The 19,507-nt window shown below is 45.8% G+C and overlaps 1 protein-coding gene across 1 annotated transcript in view; it reads right to left on the bottom strand.

Annotated features, from left to right (window-relative positions):
- Positions 1-7,952: 7,952 nt before the first annotated feature.
- LOC143282601 (leucine-rich repeat-containing protein 45-like) overlaps positions 7,953-19,507 on the bottom strand; it is a 34,903-nt gene continuing 23,348 nt past the window's right edge. The window contains exon 7 of the mRNA XM_076588269.1: positions 7,953-13,968. Coding sequence (XP_076444384.1) covers positions 13,793-13,968 — 176 coding nt within the window. The 3' untranslated portion in view covers positions 7,953-13,792. The remainder of the gene's footprint in view (positions 13,969-19,507) is intronic.

Below are 19,507 nucleotides of genomic sequence, written 5' to 3'. Positions count from 1 at the left end.
TCAGTTTTGGAGGACGAAAAGGTGAAACCATTCTCCTCTGCCCAACACCGGATTTTGTCGACGCAGAGCTGAAGCCGTCACTGGATGCCAGTTGCATACAAGGCGAAATCGTCCACGAACAGCGAGCTGTCCGATCCCTTCTGAACCGATTGAACGATGTCATTAATTTTTATGCTGAAGAGAGCGGGCGACAGAATGCTCCCTTGCGGGACACCCAGCTCCTGCTCGTGAATGTCGGACAGGGTGGTGCCGACCCTCACCTGGAATTGTCTGTCTTGCAAAAAGTTGTGGATGAACTGGGGCAGGTGTCCTCGGAAGCCGAGCTTGTGCAGGTCCGAGAGGATTCCAAATTTCCAGGTGGTATCATAAGCTTTCTCCAAGTCAAAAAATATGGCCACCACATGCTGTTTATTTACAAAGGCATTTCTTACAGTGGTTTCCAGACGAACCAGATGGTCAACGGTAGAGCGATGCTTGCAGAAACCGCACTGTGCTTTCACCAGAAGGCCGTCGGTCTCTAGTTTCCACATCAGTCTACCATTGACCATCTTCTCCATCAGTTTGCAGATGCAGCTGGTCAGTGCTACTGGGCAGTAGTTGGAGGGGTTCGAGGGGTCTTTTCCCGGTTTTGGCACCAGGATTATGAGGGCTTTCCGCCAGGAGGGTGGAAAAAAGCCTGTGATCCAGATGTGGTTGTAAACTTAGAGCAGGGTGTCCAGACAGGTTTCGGGAAGATGTTTTAAGAGTTTATAATGGACCTCGTCCATTCCTGGAGAGGAATCCGTGCAGGTCTGAAGGGCAAATTTTAGTTCATTCATAGTGAAAGGAAGGTTGTAGCTCTCTGGGTTGTCAGAAGAGAAGTTGCAGGGTGTTTTTTTCTGTCAGGTTTTTGGTTTTGAGAAACCGAGCAGATTTGTTGGCAGATCTAGGGTTCAGTTCAATTGTGGAGGCAAGCAAATTAGCCACTGCTTTCTTCTCTGTGACCAGAGCGTCTGAAAGTTTAAGATGATGAAAAGTTGGGCAGACGTTTTTGCCCTTAATTATTTTTAAAACCCTCCACACTTTCTTCTTGGGTGTGTTGGAGGTTAAGAAAGAGCAAAAATCTCTCCATGATTTTCTCTGGCTCTTTTTAAAAACATACCTGGCTTTCGCCCTCAGCTGTTGATGGGTTCGAACGCTATCGGTCTCCGGTCTCTGAAAGACGCGTCGTTGCGCTCTCTTCCGAGACTTATGGGCCTCCCGACATTCCGCGTTGAACCAGGGCGTTCTTGGCATCAGAGACTTGGAGGCAGACGATGGGACTGCTGCTTTGGCGCAACCTAAAACAATCTGAGCCAGAGTGTCAGCAGGGTCCTTGCTTTTAAAGACTGTTTCTTCCTGCAGCTCCGCTCTTAACTTCGTGGTAAAAATTCCCCAGTCAGCTTTGTCACAGTTCAGGTGGTCCAGCAGAGAGTCACCTTCCCCATCTGTGGGGCGGATGACGACAGGAAAGTGGTCACTCCCGTGCAGATCATCGTGCACTCTCCACTCGTAGTCCAGGACCAACGATGGATCGCAGACCGACAGATCTAAACACGAGAGCTTTCCAGAGGACAGATGAAGGTAAGTAGGTGACTTGTTAAGACAGCACAAGTCCATATCAGAAAGAATGATTTCCAAAAGAAGACCTCGGGCTGATGTCATCTCACTTCAACCAGAGTGGGGAGTGGCCATTGAAGTCGCCCAACAGTAGAAACGGTCGTGGGAGCTGGTCGACCAGGTTCATGAGGTCCTGCCTCAGAACACGGACGGAAGGAGGAAGGTACAGAGAACAGATAGTGATGGTTTTCTCAAGTGTGACTCTGACTGCCACCGCCTGTAAAGGGGTGCTTAAAGGAACTGTACTGTATAAAAGGGACTTACGTATAAAAGAGCGACACCTCCCGTCAATCCCTCTTGCTTCGGTTGAGTGGGTTTAAAAATGGAGTTAAAACCAGAGAGAGATAAAACCTTGCCATCTCTTTGCAGAGTCTCTTGCAGCACCAGCACTGAAGGTTTCAAGGCACGACAAAGCAGCTGGAGTTCCTGGAAATTGGCTTAAAACCCACGGATGTTCCAATGGATCACTGCCATAAGAAAGGTTTAAAAAAAATAAAGCAGCAGCCTAATCCATCGTTACCTCCTGCTCCTCTGCTTGTGGTGGCTCAAGGTCGGCCAAGACCGCATATTTTTGGTACTTAAAATTCTGTCTGATTCCGAGCAAGCCGGAATATCCACCACCTCGGCTCTCCCTGACCCCGCCGAGGCCACAACCCTCCCCTCCTTGAGTTTTGGAGGTACAGGGGGTTTCTGGGCACTCCCACTAGCCCGAGGGGCAGGCAGACGAGAGGCGGGACGAGGGGGGCCGGGGGGTTGGGGGGGACGGGAGGCGGACACCGTGCCTCCGCCCGAGGCTTTCCGCTCCCGCCCAGCAGCCCCGAGGACCGCCGCACAGGATGGGAAGGGGTGGACACAGCGCCTCCACCCAAGGCCAACGGTTCTACCAAGGTAGGTACGTCGTCGTCTGGATCGCAACGTCCACCATCCTGGGTCTGACGACAGAAGCGTAAGACGCCTTAGGCAATGTAGCCTCCACTTGTTTACGTGCCTCAAAGAATGATATTTTCTTCTCCATCTTCACCTTCTGGATTTCTTTTTCTTTTTTCCAGGTGGGGCAGTCTTTTGATGAGGACGGGTGGCCGCCTCCACAGTTCGCACAATGGGCTGGACTGACACATTCGCCCTGGTGCGCCACCTTTGAACAGGTGCCACACGCTTCTTCCTCCTTGCAGCAGTCCCGCACGTGTCCAAATTTCTGGCACTTGAAACACCGCAGAGAGGACGGCACGTACAGACTTACGTTCACCTGCAGGTATCCGACTCATATGTCCTTGGGGACATTCGGGCAGCAGAAGGTGAGGAAAAATGTGTTGGTCGGGACTCTGTCCAACCCCTTCCTTACTGTCACCCTGTAAACGTCGGTCACTCCCTGAGAGGACAGCTCGCTCTTGATTTCTGCTTCAGATACTCCTCTCAACTCCGGGCATCTGATAACCCCCTTCGAACAGTTCAGTCCTTTGTGAGGGGAAACCTTCACCGCCCTATCCACAAAAGTGGTTGCTTTAAGCAGAAGCTGTGTCTGCCTTTTTGACGCTGTCTCCACCAGAAATGCTCCGTTCCTCAGCCTCTTGATAGATTTCAGTGAGCCTGCCAGACACTGGAAGCCCTTCTGGATAGCAAAGGGGCTGATAGCCGACAAGGGCTTGTCGTCATCAGTGCCCTCTACCACAAGCCACAACGGCCAAAATCCAGAGGTCTCACGACCTCCGAATCGGAGTCAGAATCGTCAGTTCCTGGTCTCCTCCTTTTCCCAAGTTTAGGGGGGTGTATTTGGTTGGAAGCCATGGTTTTTATAATTGTACATTCATCCCTCCCTTACCCACCCACCATGGGGTCCAACTTAGGGGCCAGGGTCAAGGGAACACCAGCTTGACCCCTTCCAGGTTTCGGGAGGGATATACGACTAACAGTTTAGCTCCAACGCGTTCCCCCCCAATCATGCCCAGCTCCCAGGGACAGAGAACCGAGCGCTACTGGGGTTATCCTCGTTAGCCTCCAAACTGCCAGTCTTGACCCAGCCCCAGGAAGGGGCAGCCGATTGACACACACAGGCCAATGAGTGCCACCTGTCTTAGGAGAGGTCCGAGCCAAAGGGATGTGTTGAGAGCAGCGTGCTCTCTCAATCCCCAGGATCTCATTCCCCTCCATCACAGGTCGTGCCGCACGGCAAACACGGCGGGCCTGAAGAAGGCCGCAGAGAAAAAAGAATGTGGAAAAGAAGGCTTGATGGGGAGCTGAGGACAGAAAATAGGCGGTAAAAAGAAGAATAGAGAATAGCGAAAGGGACAGTGGGTCACTTTTTGTTTGGGCCTCACTCACGACCTGTTCGGCATGGGAAGCCCTATCAGGGGCATCAGTACAAAAACCACCACTTATTCAGCCTGAACAGCTACAATGGCTATGTAGGCTGTCAATTAAGACCTGGGACTAGAGCAGTAAACCCTCAGAAGCACTGATGCCCCCGCCGACATAGCTCGCTCGATCACTGGCCACTAAGCCTCCCGACCACGACAAGGTAGTGACCCCCTGGGAGGGGGTCAAGGGAACACCAGCTTGATCCCCTCCAGGTTTCGGGAGGGGGCCTGCCAGAGACTGAGGGAATATGTCTTGGGACTGAAGTTCACCCTGGAAACAGACCACATGCCATTGATCCCCTCGCTCAACACAACAGAACTGCACAAGATGCCACCACAGATCCAACGTTTTCGCCTCCGTCTCATGCAATATGACACCAAAGTCACCCATGTGGCAGGAAAAAATCAGATCACAGCAGATGCGCTGTCACGCGCACCAGTTTCGCTACCCGACAAAAATGACGTCAACCTTATTGATGATACAACTGCACATGCCCAACAATGCATCAACATCCTCCCAGCATCAGCCGAAAAGTTACACCGAATACAGCAGTCACAAACAGCTGACCCAGAAATCACCGAAGTTCGCAAGTACTGCACCAATGGCTGGCCCGTCTACTTACCTCACTCTCCACTCCTCCAGCAATACTGGACCAACAGACAGCACTTCACAGTCGTCGATGACCTGCTACTCTTTAATGATCGCATTGTCATTCCCCGTGACATGAGAATGGACATCCTCAACCACCTACATGAAGGACACCAGGGCATCACTAAAACCCGTGCCTTGGCCTCATCTTCAGTTTGGTGGCCTTCCATCTCTTCCCAGATAGAAGAAATGGTCAGCAAATGCCGCACATGTGCAATACACAGGCCAGCCCCAAAAGAGCCATTACTTCCCTCTTCCTTCCCCGAACGCCCATGGTCCAGAGTCGGGATGGACCTCTTTGAACATGATGGCAAAATGTACATCATCATCATTGACTACTGTTCTCGATGGATTGAGATTCGACCCTTAGAAAAAACATCAAGCGCCCACACCATCGTCAGGATCAAGAGTGTTTTTGCAGCCCATGGCACACCAGACGTTATTTCTGACAACGGTCCACAGTTCGCCAGCACAGAATTCAGGGCGTTTGCAGCAGATTACTGCTTCACCCACACCACGAGCTCACCACGGTAACCCCAGAGCAATGGTGAAGCAGAGCGCGCAGTCCAAATGGTGAAACAGATGCTCAAAAAATCCAAAGACCCCTATGCAGCCCTACTCCTCTACAGAGCCACTCCATTGCGCAGCGGTCTCTCCCCCAGCGAACTCCTGATGGGGAGGAAACTTCAAACCAAACTTCCCATCCTACCCTCCTCCCTCCGCCCATCAACTCCCGACCACTCTCTCATCCAAGAAAAAGAGAATGACATGAAATCAAAACAATGAACACTCTTCAACAAACACCATGATGCACGAGAGGCACCTCGGCTGAAAACAGGAGAGTCTGTGTTCATTAAAGACATGAACAAAACCAGACAGGTTTTAGCGGAACACCATAATCCACGCTCCTTCATCATGGCAACAGCACAGGGAACAATCCACCGTAACAGGTCACACCTAGTGGCCATGCCTGGTGAAGCCCCACCAACACTGCAGACAGCCACTGCCGCAGGGAATGCCACGTCTTCGGGTTTTCTTCCACCACCATCACCACCTCAACAGATCCCCTCACCTCCCAGACAGCAGCCACCCATACAGATGACCACGCCCAGAGCAACACCCATGGCCCCAGGATCAGCTGTCAACAACACACCAGGTCAACGCCGCACCAGATCAGGCAGACCAGTCAACAAACCGGCAAAGCTGAATCTGTGAAAGTGTACCCAGCAGATCTGAGAAAGGCCCTTATGGCTTATCTGTACGGGGAAAACAAAGTGTAGGAAGTGCAAATGTGCTCCCATACAGGTCTGAGAAAGGCCCCTATGGCTCACCTGTCTTGGGGAAAACAAAATATTTGGTTGAAAACTTCACCAGCACAACAAACTTACTTCACCCTATAACCATACCAAAGTGTGGAACAGTGCAACATTGACGTATATATTCACATGTGTGTACATGTACATTGCTTCTGAACACTTACCAGTAACCGCTGATCTAGTCACATGTCATCATCAAACGTACACTGGTACCAAACCCAATACAAATATATTTAACGTATTTTGTTTGTTTTTCACTACACTTTTTTTTCTTTTCTCCTTTTCACCACAAAATTCTCTTATCACTAAAAGTTTCAAAGCATATCCCATGATATGTATCCGCCCACAAGCCATAATTTCCTTATCTCTTTGGAAGGAAACTATACTGAATTGATTGACATTGTTACGAATCAGTAGAAGAGGGAAGAGGAGAGAAGTGAACTGACTCTCACAAAAGCAGCTCAGTGAGACTCATAGTGCATACTGCATGATCTGTTTTAAATTCATTTTTAGTTCATTGTGTATCTAGATGGAAATGAACAGTACCCCACACAAAAAAGGGGAGTTGTAGTATGATGCATGCGCTTGTAGTGCTTTGTGTATCGAGATGAGCTAAGGGAAATAACTCTGGTTGATCTGAACTTGGGGGGAATAAATGTGGCTTACACAGAAGCACTCTGTCTGGACTACATTTGTCCCTTTACATAATATTACAGCAATCACGATCAATGACACAGAGATCAAGTCAGTCGACAAGTTTTGCTACCTGGGCAGCACCCCATGCAGCAACGGAGCCCTTGATGCAGAAGTGACGCTGCACATCGCCAAGGCCAGCTCTGCCTTTGGCAGACTCAACAACAGGCTGTGGAACAACAAAGGCATCAGGCTCAGCACCCAAATCAAAACCTACAGAGCTGCTGTGCTGACCACCTTGTTGTACTGCTGTGAAACATGGACAATGTATCGCCGTCACATTCAACAACTTGAGCAGTTTCACCAGAGATGCCTACGAAAAAACCTCAGCATAAAGTGGCAAGACAGGGTCTCCAACCTCCAGGTCCTAGAGAGGAGCGGCCTGCCCAGCATCAAAAGCCTGCTGATCCAGTGTCAGCTACGCTGGACAGGACATGTTGTCCGCATGACAGACAGCAGGATCCCGAAGATGCTAATGTATGGCCAGCTGAAGGAAGGCCACCGTGAACTTGGAAGACCCTGCAAGCGCTTCAAGGACACCTTGAAGACAAACTGGAGCAGTTTCACCAGAGATGCCTATGAAAGATCCTTGGCATAAAGTGGCAAGACAGGGTCTCCAACCTCCAGGTCCTAGAGAGGAGCGGCCTGCCCAGCATCGAAAGCCTGCTGATCCAGTGCCAGCTACGCTGGACAGGACACATTGTCCACATGACAGACAGCAGGATTCCGAAGATGCTCTTGTATGGCTGAAGGAAGGCCACCGCAAACTTGGAAGACCTGCAAGCGCTTCAAGGACACCTTGAAGACAAACCTCAAAACCTGTGACATAGACCTCGCTTCCTGGGAAACTGATGTCCTTGACCGCTCTCGCTGGAGGATGCTGTGCTCTAGTGGCATAAAGACATTTGAAAACAAGAGAACGCTGGCCATTAAGGAGAAGCGTGAGCGAAGGAAGCAGGGCTCAACTTCTGGAGATGTTTTCCCTTGCAACACCTGTGGGAGGTGCTGCGCATCCAGAATCAGCCTCTTCTCCCATATGAGGACACACACCGACAGATAAGCCTGCCTGCTACTCATCCGTCAGTCCGATGGGACACTCCATCATCAATGCTCTGAAGTGTCAAGTATAATGGTTTTACTTTGGAACAATAAAAAAACAACAACTGTATGTCTGTGCACATGTGATTCTCTCTCCTCTGAAAGCACACCATTTTCTGTCCTTTTCTTATATCATCATTCAATGGAATGGTTTCACATTTGGTCAGACCTCATACACAATCACAAAATAAGACTGTAAAATTCTGGTACAAGTTTTATTCCATGTGCTTTATGAATTTCTTGGTTCACAAGTGTCAGAATAATAAACCCAGTAGCTGTTAGTCACAAACCTGACATTCCAACTTGTTTGATCTTGTTATAATGTACACAAGAACATCTGCAGAAAGCAGGAACAAAGTGGATAAGATCAAGGGAAAATAAATGAAACATAAGACAGGATATTTCTACTTGCTGCTTTCATTGCTAACCCCCTACCTTAACAGCATATTGTTTTAATCAAAATTCAACAGTTAAAAAAGAAAAAAGAAAAGCCAAAATGTATTAAAAAAAATAATATAAAAAAAGTGCATGCACAGAAAGCACACACACACAAACACATATACACACACACACAGATAACATCATATTTAGAAAACAGACCGACAGTTCCATTAATGTGATCCATATCATTTCAGTTTATATCAATGTGTCTTAACCTTTAAGCAGGTAGTGGCTGAAATCAATCAGTGCTGTAAACTGGTACAAAGTCCACATAGGTATAAAATCCACTGCATCCATGAAGAGTTGTGAGAATAGGTTTCAACTAATGGGAGATACAAGTAAGAATCAAAATATGGCAGTGATTATTGAAATTTGCATATAACTCACCCAAGGTCACTGTGCGTTTTGTGTAATCAGGAAATCAACAGTCTGAAAACTAGACAATATTTCGGATGGCTAATAATAAAGATAATGAGAACAGATGTACAAATGCAATGATGTAAACAATGAAGACATAACATGGACGAGTGTACACAAACCCCAAGGGGGGAAAAACGTTTTTTTAAACAGAAAAAAGTTGACTGGACAAAAGGAAGTTTTCAACTTAATCACAATAATCATGATAATCTGCTGTGAGCATCCATACACTCATGACATGCTATCAGTTCGGTAAATCACTGTCTGCTGCCTGCTGGACTGAAATCTCCCGGTTTGCCTTTCTTGCCTTCATTAATTCACACTTGCAACCACCACCATAACCTTAAATCCATGCGGAACTGTTCTTTTTCGAACACTAGACTGATAAATAATTATAATAAAAATACATGAAAAGAAGAAACAGAAACTGATTACTGATGAAGCTACCACTCACTTCTAATCAAATCAATAACAGTGTTCCTTATCCACTGTAAGGTAACCCAAACAACTTTCAGTGGTCCTTGTAAACAGAAGACCACAACAATAACAACAGAAATAATAATAATACTCACATAAACGAAATAATAACACTAATAGAGTAAGTCACCATAACCGGAGACCAGACTGCTTCCAATTCAGATTCAGTAGCGGGGCAACATCCCCAACTCGGCGGGTCCCTGGGTGGCGGATAAGGGAATGGCCCTCAGATATGGGGGTTAGCTGCGATATAAGTCAGGCTTGCCTGGCCAAATAAGCAGTCCCGGACCAACTGGTGATGTTCCTACCAGGATGGGGTGGGTCAACAGGTGGCACTGTTGTCCTCACTGAAATACCCCATGTGTCCTATGACGGGTTCATCATGCGTTAAGAAGCACGTTATAATCTCTAGCCCCCCGGTGGGGCCCTCGGAGAAACAATCCCCCCTGTGCTCACAGGGCAGGACGTACGGGCCATGAGCTAAGGGTGAGGCACCCTGAAAGAAAACTCCAGCTGAAGACAGTGGTATTGGGCCACTGGCACAATTTAAACCACGATACCACGCATCCACGCTTCCATGATGATGCAGTCCACAGAATCTCGATGTGGCGCTCGACCTTCGGAGACCCGCCGTGGTGGACAGGAGCCGGGCCCTATGCCTCAAAGGGGCCCACCCCAAGCAACCGGTGGTCAGACAAGGAAATTCCGCATGCCCATGTGATGAAGAAGGAGACCTCATCCTCCTGCTGGGGCCAAGCAAACAGTACCACCCAGAACGCTCAACATTCTCCAGTGGAATGCAGAAGGGGTGCATAAGAAGAAACTTGGCCTGGCAGAAAGGATGCACCAAGAAAATATTGACATTGCATGTGTCCAAGAGACACATCTGACTGTAAACCATCGCTTTCAAGTGAGGGGTTATGAGACCATCAGGTTGGACCGTGAGGAAAGAAACAAAGGAGGGGTGCTTGTCTTGGTGCGGAATTCCATCGCCGCACAAGAACTTGAGATCAACACCAATCAACAGGCAGAGATCCAAGGGGTTGATATAGTCTTTAAAGAACACAACATCAGGATCTACAATGTCTATTGCCCTCAAGATCGTGATCTTTCCCTCACATACATGAATATCCCAGACAACAACTGCGTGGTGGTGGGAGATTTCAACAGTCACTCAGAGAGATGGGGCTATGAGGAGATGGACAGGAGAGGCGAAGAAGTTGAGGATTGGGAGATTGACACACATCTTCATCTCATCAACTAAGAAGATGATGAACCCACCTTCTACTCTAGACACTGGATGACCACATCAACACCAGATCTAGTGTTCGTCACCAACGACCTGTTCGTCAGGACCACAAGAACAGTCCTCAACCAGCTTGGAGGAAGTGACCACAAGCCCGTAAAACTCTCTATCAACCTCAACTTGCAGGCTCCTCAAGCAAAGTGTTTTCCCCCGCTGGAATTACAGAAAGGCAGACTGGACCCTCTTTGAGACCCTCACAGATACATACACAAAGCCAATCAATATCAGGCAGAAGGACTCAAACAAGATGGTTCAAGACTTCACAAAGGCCGTCTTGAAAGCTGCTATAGCATCCATCCCAAGAGTAGCACGCAAAGACTACAAGCCCTACTGGACGGAGGAGCTCCAGAATCTGGAAGATGCTGTTACAGAAGCCAGGGACTGAGCAGAAAAGCAGCCATCACTGGAGAACAACATAGTGCTGAAGGAAGTAACTGCCAGATACAAGCTGTCCTGCGCACAAGCTGCAAGAAAAAACTGGCAAGAGAAAACTGAAAGCCTAAATCTCGACAAGGATGGCAGCAAGCTGTGGAAACTGGCTAGAACCCTCAGCAACGAAACAACAAGTCACACCACAATTACAAGAGAATGGAAATTACCTCTTTGGAAAGAAAGCAGCAGACCACTTCATAGACGTCTATGAAAACATCAGCAATCTGGAAATCCCTCCTGAACATAGAGCTGCAGTGCACAGGGCCCAAGGTGAACTTCACGAGAAAGAGCCCCAAGAGGAAGTCATGACCACAGCTTTCACAGAGAAAGAGCTGGAGGAAGCATTGCAGAGCCTCAACCTGAAGAAGTCACTTGGACCAGACAGAATCACAAAAGAAATGATTCTGTATCTTGGGATGAAGAGCAAGGCAGTCCTTTTAACAATCTTCAACTCCAGCTGGAAGATGGGATCAGTCCCACAGTGTTGGAAGGAAGATGACATGATCCCCATTCACAAAAAGGGAAAGGACAAGTCGAAGGCTGACAGCTACAGACCCATCAGCCTTACAAGCTGCTTAGGAAAGCTGCTGGAGAGACTTGTCAACACTAGGCTTGTCTGGCACCTTGAGGAGTATCAGCTGCTGAGCCCTGAACAGGCAGGCTTCCGCCAACACAGGTCAACAGAAGACCAGATCACATTCATCATTCAAAGCACTGAGGACACATTCCAAGAAAAGAAGAACACACTTGCTGTCTGGATTGACATGCAGAAGGCGTTCGACAAAGTATGGAAGGGCAGACTCAGGCTCAAACTACGGCGATGTGGTGTCTGGGAGGATGTACACCTGGATCAGCCAGTACCTACACAACTGCCAAACCCGAGTCAAGATTCAAGGCCAGAAGAGCAAGAAGAAGGTGCTGAGACAGGGAGTACCACAAGGAGGAGTCCTTTCGCCAACGCTGTTCCTCATCTTCATAGATGACATCATCAGAGAACTGCCAAGAGGGGTCAGAGGAGCAATCTACGCAGATGACCTGGTACTCTGGTGCTCTGAAGAGTACACCACTACAGCACAGGAACGCCTCCAGACTGCGCTCAACAAGATCAGCAACCGGACCAAGGAATGGCTTGTCTCTGTCAACTCAAGCAAAACAACCTACACAGTCTTCAGCCTATCCAGCAAGAAGCAAGAGGCGAAGTTGACACTGAACAACCAAAGGCTTGCAGAGAAACCCACACCTACCTACCTGGGAGTGACCTTTGACCACAGGCTCACTTGGAAACAGCAAATCCCCAGATGCTGTAGCAGGGCCAAACTGAGACTGGCAATCATGAAGAAACTTGCAGGGACGGACTGGGGGGTTGATGAACGTATCCTGAAGAGACTCTATACAGGGAGAGTCCAACCTGTAGTTGAGTACGGGACATCAGCATGGGCATTAGCTGCAAAGTCTAACCTCGACCATCTCAACAAGATACAGAACCAAGCTCAGCGTGTCATAACTGGCACCATGAGATCCACCCCAATACTGAAGATGGAGGAGACCACTGGGCTACAGTCATTGGAGGACAGAAGGGACACAAAGATCCTCATCCAGACAGCAAAATTCAAACGCCTTGAAAACCATCCAATGAACAACAGAATGAGCAGACCCACCAAGAGCCGGCTGAAAAGAGGCAGCTTCATCCACCAGTCAAGACGCCTTGAAAGACAAACCCGTCTTGATGGAACACGAAGCAAAGCCTATCTCGGCAAATATCACCCACCCCTCTTGGAAGAGGCGGGTGTTCCCAACAGTTGTCACCAGCATTCCCAGAGTGGAGAAGAGAGGAACACAGTCAGACACCCAAAGGAAGGCCCTGGCCATGGAGTACATCTGCAACCAGTAACCCCAGGAAGACTGGACCCATGTCTTTACAGGAGCAACGAGGGATGGCGGAGCTGGAATCTTCCTCCGATAAAAAGACGGAGATGAAGAAATTGCAATCCCAACAGGAAAATATTCCACCAACTTCCAAGCTGAGTGAGAAGCCCTCTGTGAGGCAGCCACAACAGTCTCACAGAACTCCACAAGAACAAAAGGGCAGATGGTGGTGTTCTCAGACGCTCTCTCCATGCTCCAAGCCCTCAAGAACTCCCGTTGCAATGAACAGAACCATCTCACTTCAGCCCTTGTTGCCCTGAGTGCCAGAGTGGAGAAAGTGGTGATACAATAGGTACCAGCACACTGTGGCATCAGAGGCACAAAAAAAAGCGGACATTCTGGCAAACAATCATCAAGGCACAGCAAGGAATAAAGTGGCACCTCCAGCACCCCAAATATAACTCAGAAGACATACCATTTGATGGAACGATGGGAACAGGTCAAGATCTTCCGCCTGAGGACTGGACACAACCGCCTGCTCCACCCCATGCACACAAAATTTGGCACTGGACAGAGTGGAGAGTGCCCTTGCGGTGAGGGACCAATGACAACCGACCACATCCTTCAAGACTGTACGACACATGCAGCATCCAGGAGGAAGTACTGGCCAACACCGACAGCAGTGGAAGCCAAGCTGTACGGCACCCTGGAGGAGCTGCGACGGACGGCAGCCTTCATCGAGGACACCAGGCTGCTCATCTAATGGGAGGTGAACGAGGAAGAAGAAGAAAGTCACCATAATACTTGACCCATTGCTCATAAACTGAAGATGATGAAAGAGAATAACAGATAATTATAATTACATTCTTACACAAATTAAATGGCAACTGGATCGAACACTCATAAGCAAAGATGACAAAAGAGAAAATAGAACAGAAAAAATATACATTAAGTTTCAATTAATAAGAAGACAACAGGACCCAGTTCTTATAAACAGAAGATAACAAAATAAGAAAATAACAGACAAAAACAAATCCCATACATTAAGTCCCATTGAAAAAAAAAGGCAGCCAGGTGAGCCACCAGAGTGAGCATCGACCCTGTCTCAGGGAGACGCCCGGGACACATAGGACATGATGGCGCTCTGCAGCATCTGGGCACGCTGGGCCTCCTCCTCCCGTGACCGCTGGATCTCCATCTCCCGTGCCCGCAGCTTCTCCTGCAGGCTGATGAGCTCACGGTCCTTCTCCTCCATTGCTTGTCGGTGACGCAGCAGCTGGTCTGTAAAAACACCATAGGTCCTATTTTACTGATGATAGATGACAAGGCAATACCTTTTCCCTGAACTCTGACCAATGTGGTAGAAATCTGTTGAAATGCTATCATGGATCAGAATCGTATCAAGGTCGATCTCCAAACCAAGAGGTATGAGATTTGTGGTGGTGAAAACAAATGAAACCTTCCCATGAATCAGGATGAAAACAGCTCACAAACAACTCGAGTTCACAAAAACAACACACAAGGGGGATCTGGGACAGGATGAATTCAAGATGGCAGAGATCGACATAGCTGATAACCTAGCAGATGATGTAACACGCGGAGAGTTCTGATGATGACGTCAGGGCTTCAACATCAACTTGGGCTGGGGTACAAACATGGCCGCAACAGTGACAGCAATTGACCAAAAGCAATTCACTTCTTATACATCATTTTGATGTGCACCTTATAATTTGCTGCACCTTATGCATTGTTAACCTTCGCCATCATGGGTAGTAAATGACCCAGAGTTATGATTTTCACTTGATAATTGAGTCAGTTTTTAAGTTACCTTCACAAATTTTTTTATGTCATGGGTATCAAATGACCCACAGTCATTATTCTCACTTGATAACTGAGTCAGTTTTTAAGTTACCTTCATGAAATTTTACAACTTTGTCAATAAAGCATGGTCCCACATCTGTACCAAAAATTTGTTTTTGTCAATAAAGAAAGGAGTAAACAAAAAATAAAACTCCCAGTACATTGTGGGTCTGAGCAGACCCACTCTCACAGAAGAAACCTTGAGTGCTGTATGTTGTGGGTCTGGCCAGACCCATACATTCTGAAGACACAGAATCTGAACCTAATCTAAGTGGCCTATCTCCTGTGATGCTCTGGCTGGCTTGACTTTTACAAACATGTGAGCGCTGCGTATGCGGCCCTACATCTTGAGCGTGGAATCACTTTCAATGCGATTTCTACAGTCACTTCATCTGGTGCGTGCGTGCATGTTCCCAGCTTTGACTGAACAAACAATTCAATCTCTAAAGAAGGCAATTACTACATATGTAAGTAAAGCTGTGTTGTCAGAAAACATGCACGCGTGTCTTTTTCCCCCCATTACATATTGAATGGCCTTTACATGCATGTACTACTATCAGCATGTTTAGTGTGAATTCCTCAATGGAGGCTCGGTCACATACTCCTTATCACACACTCCTTCTCTAAATTACAACTATGTGCTCACACTTCTGAGGTGCATCACAAGTTCACCAACAATACTCATTCTGTCATATATATATACACCTGGACGCACACACGCATGCTCACACATGCACACTCATTTGCATACGTGCATTCACACACACACACACACTCACTCACCCACACATCAACTTCAACAACAGCAAGAACACACACACACACACACACACACACACTGCACCTATGAGAGCGCATTTACACCAGACAACACACAGTCAGTGGTATATATCACCTGTATGGATGGGCTATTCACATGTACATAATGAAACAAAGAAGCAAGCTGAATCACTTGCATAAAAGCTTATTACATTCATTTGTCATTTGTAAACTCCACGTCATTTTGTATACACCACTTTGTCTACATATACACAACATAATATACATATACACAACATAAAAAGGAACCAATCCATTCCACACTTCAAAATTTATCACAGATTTCCTAGGTCCATACGCCCACAAATTAGGAATTTAGTTCCTCCAGAAAAATAAGCATGGGTCCCTGGAGACCCATAACATACAGCGAGGCTTTATTCCTTCAGAAGAAAGCATGGGTCCCAGGAGACCCATAAGATATGGCAAGGCTTTAATCCTTTGCGAAAAGCATGGGACCCATGACATATGGTGCACAAAGTTTCAGGTGATGTATATCAAAGGTTAAATTTTTATAAATTTGGACAATGCCCTTGATAATCTGAAGCAATTTATCATCAATCAAATATGGTATGTATATCCATTTCTTAAAATCAGGAGTTACACCGAATCCAGTTTCTAAACTTTTATTGATTTAATCCTTTTTTTGTGTAATACCCCCAATTGTGGTATTTACATAATTTCTAAATTCACATTGCACTTCCTTCCTGCACTTTGGCGTGCATTCACTGGGGCAGCCATTGTACATTTTGTAAACATTGTTCCAGCAGACCGTGATCCCGTTGTCTTTGATCCATGTCAGAATAAAGAAGAATCAAAAATCCAGTTTAGTTTGGTGACAAAACACCTGCAAGCTGGCAGAAAAGTTTTGGTGATAAACTGAATAAGTTCAGTGATGTTTTCATTAAAGATGAGTTTGCCATTAGTCGAGCTAACATTGACACAAAGATTGACATGGAGATTGAACCAGGCCCCAGCATTAGGGAAAGAGCAAGACCCATACCCCAAAGAGACTTTGAAGACTGCAGGCAACACATCCAGGGTTATTAGATGTAAAACAAGAGGCAAGGCCTTCAAGACTCACTTGTGATACACTGAAAAAAAAAATCCAAGCTTTTTATGTATTGTGTATAATTTCAAAATGTAATGTTTAAGATGAGAAAGATCAGTTTAAAGCAAATTAAGTCCCCTTGCATAATTACAGAGTAATTTCCCTTTTTTACTATCTGCACCAAAACGTTTGCAAAATAAATAAAACTTCCATGCTTAGCAAAAGAAGTTCCTGTTTGAACAAAAAATGATAATGACTGCTCTTGTTGTTGGGTCAGAATATCAGATCAAAGTGCCAAGTTTAGAGAATACAAAAAATATAAATATAACAGTAAATGCAGTTTGCATATAATTAGGTTTCATTTTTTATTTTTTTGTGCCCATCCCAGAGGTGCAATATTGTTTTAAACAAGATGACTGGAAAGAACTGAATTTTTCCTATTTTTATGCCTAATTTGGTGTCAACCGACAAAGTAGTTGCAGAGAAAATGTCAATGTTAAAGTTTACCACGGACACACAGACACAGACACACACACAACCGAACACCGGGTTAAAACACAGACTCACTTTGTTTACACAAGTGAGTCAAAAATTATAAACCACCAATCTCCCCCTTTGCAAGTCCCATGGTACTTCTATGAAAGAAAAATAGTTCTCTGAGGATGTGCACCAACTTTTGGAAATAAATAGTCCCACAGTCCCACAGTCAGAGACTTGTACTGTGTTCCCAAGGTTGAGGAACACTTCTCACTGCTTCTCCCTTTAGCACAGGCAATTTTTTTCTCAAGTATGGACCTTTGTGAGGCCTACTATCAAGAAGAAGCAAGCAAACTTTCTGCATTCATTACTCCTTTCGGCCTCTTTGGGTGGGACATGCTTACCCAAGGTCTTTGTAATACCCCTGCCTGTTTCCAGAGGGTAATGGAAACTGTCTTTAGGGACATGAATTTGGTAGAGCTCATAATTTTCCTGGATGATATGCAAAAACATGTACATGCAAAAAACACTAGATAACCTTGAGGAAAGAAATGTGTGTGTACTACAAAAGCTGAGAAAATTTAATCTGAAGTTAGACCCAGAGAAGTGTGTGTTTTGGCACAACAGAAGTTAAGCACTTTGGTAAAGAGGTGAAGAGCTTTGTTGGCTTTGCTGGGTTTTATCATAGATTCATACTCAACTTCACAGCCTTGGTGAAACCACTGAATGATATGACCAGTCTGAAGATGATATTGGCGTCAGGGTACCTGTTGATCAGCCTTGAGGAAGGCCGCTTGTAGTTGATGCACCAGTTTTTGTTCCATATAATCCTAAGAATGGTGGGTTGGGAATTTTTCAAGATGCCTGAGGAGAAAATGAACAGAGACCCAATACAGTGGGAAGGAATTCTCAATTCCTGTTCAATGATGAAAGTGATTCATCGTCTGTGTCCTGTCAAGGCAATGGGTCAGGTGCTGAGCTCAATCAGGACCAAGATAATGCTGATTCCAGTCAAGGAATCAGAGTAGATGATACTGGTGCAGAGCCTAGTACAGGTAATGATGCAGGTGTTGTGACCACAGATGAAACAAGTGTTTGTGACGGTTTTAGCCACCCCAATGCATTAGATGATAATGCTGATGATTCAAGTAATGAATCTAGTTGTGAGGATGTCAATTCCAGTCCTCCAGTTCCTGTTCCAAGGCCCAGTCCCCTAGTTCCGGCTCCTAGGCGGTCAATACGCAGCAGGAAGCCTGTTGATAGGCTTAATTTAGTCCATGCCTGTAAAGCTGAAAACTCAGTGGGCAGTGTAGAATATGATCGGTTAAATACTGATCTTGTATATACAGTTATTTTGAGACCGAGTATGTTGGTGGACCACTGGTTCAATCAAAGGTGCTCCTGATTGAAAAGATGTTGAATTGTTTCTTGTGTTTTCAGGAAGTTTTGTTGTAACTACAAGGGATTTGCTAAACCAAATGCCTGATATGAATCCTTTGAGCTTGTGTGCTTGGGAGAGATATTTTTTTCTGGGATTGCCAGGGATTTGTTGAACAAAATGCAAAATATTATTTTTTGCTCTGTTTGGAAAGTGTTGGAACTTTTGTGAAGTCGTGGGTGTAATTTTCATTTTTTTTCTCTCCATTCATGTTTTAGTGATTACAGAATCAATCAAGGTTTTATTATTATTTTTGTAGTTTCCTATTAGGTGTTTAACACATTTCTGCCCACGGATGTCAAACCAACATCTGTGCAGATCTGCGTTTGTCGCCCGCAGACATAGTTTTGTCGTCTGTCTGATCTATTTTCAGTTTTAGCAGCGATTAAAGGAAAGAAACTCATTCAAACCAAACCAGATGAATTCAATTGAAGGGAAATTCAAGTTTTGCATGTGTGATTTTGGAGCCAAAAAAGATTAATTTTCAATGAAAATTGACTTTGGACGAGGCAGTCAACGAAATCATGATGGACTCCGACAGTGAGGAGGAGAATGATGAATCGGAAAACAAAGTAGAGGAAGGAAATAGCAATAATTTCGTCAAACAGAGTGCAGAGGAAGGTGAAGAAGTGGCAAATGATTCAGACAGTGCATGTTTTCTTCAGATCTATTGTGATGTATTGAGCAAAACAGCATGTTTTATGCATGTTTTTTTATGTTTCTTTTCTTTTAGAAATAATCTGTAATGACTAATCATAAATTCCATGCCTTTAAAGGCTTCAATACTAAACTACAGTTATTTCTGAATAACGATGCCAAATTTGATAAAAATCCACCATATTTAAAGATTTTATGAGCATTTTTCTGACCATGCCCTCTCGCGTCAGCACATAGGTAAAAATTACTTGGGCAGGGGCAGGCAACTCAACATTAAAGGCTTGGGCAAAATAATGTCATTATGAATATATGAAAAAGAGAGAAAAATAGAAAAATATTTGAAGCCATGTATGACTTGTAAACTCCTGGGAAAACGTAAAAGAAAAAAAACCCGACAACAAATTTTGTCACTTTATGATTCGTGTATTGGATCTACGTAGACTTCCATAAGTCATGGGAGTTGTTGCCCTTGAATTTTTTTAATATGGCTGCAGCCAGTACATTTTGCAAACATTGTTCCA

The sequence above is a fragment of the Babylonia areolata genome, chromosome 1 (assembly GCF_041734735.1).
Source record: "Babylonia areolata isolate BAREFJ2019XMU chromosome 1, ASM4173473v1, whole genome shotgun sequence".
In the NCBI taxonomy this organism is placed as follows: domain Eukaryota; kingdom Metazoa; phylum Mollusca; class Gastropoda; order Neogastropoda; family Buccinidae; genus Babylonia; species Babylonia areolata.
This window is presented reverse-complemented; position numbering and strand designations above follow the sequence as displayed.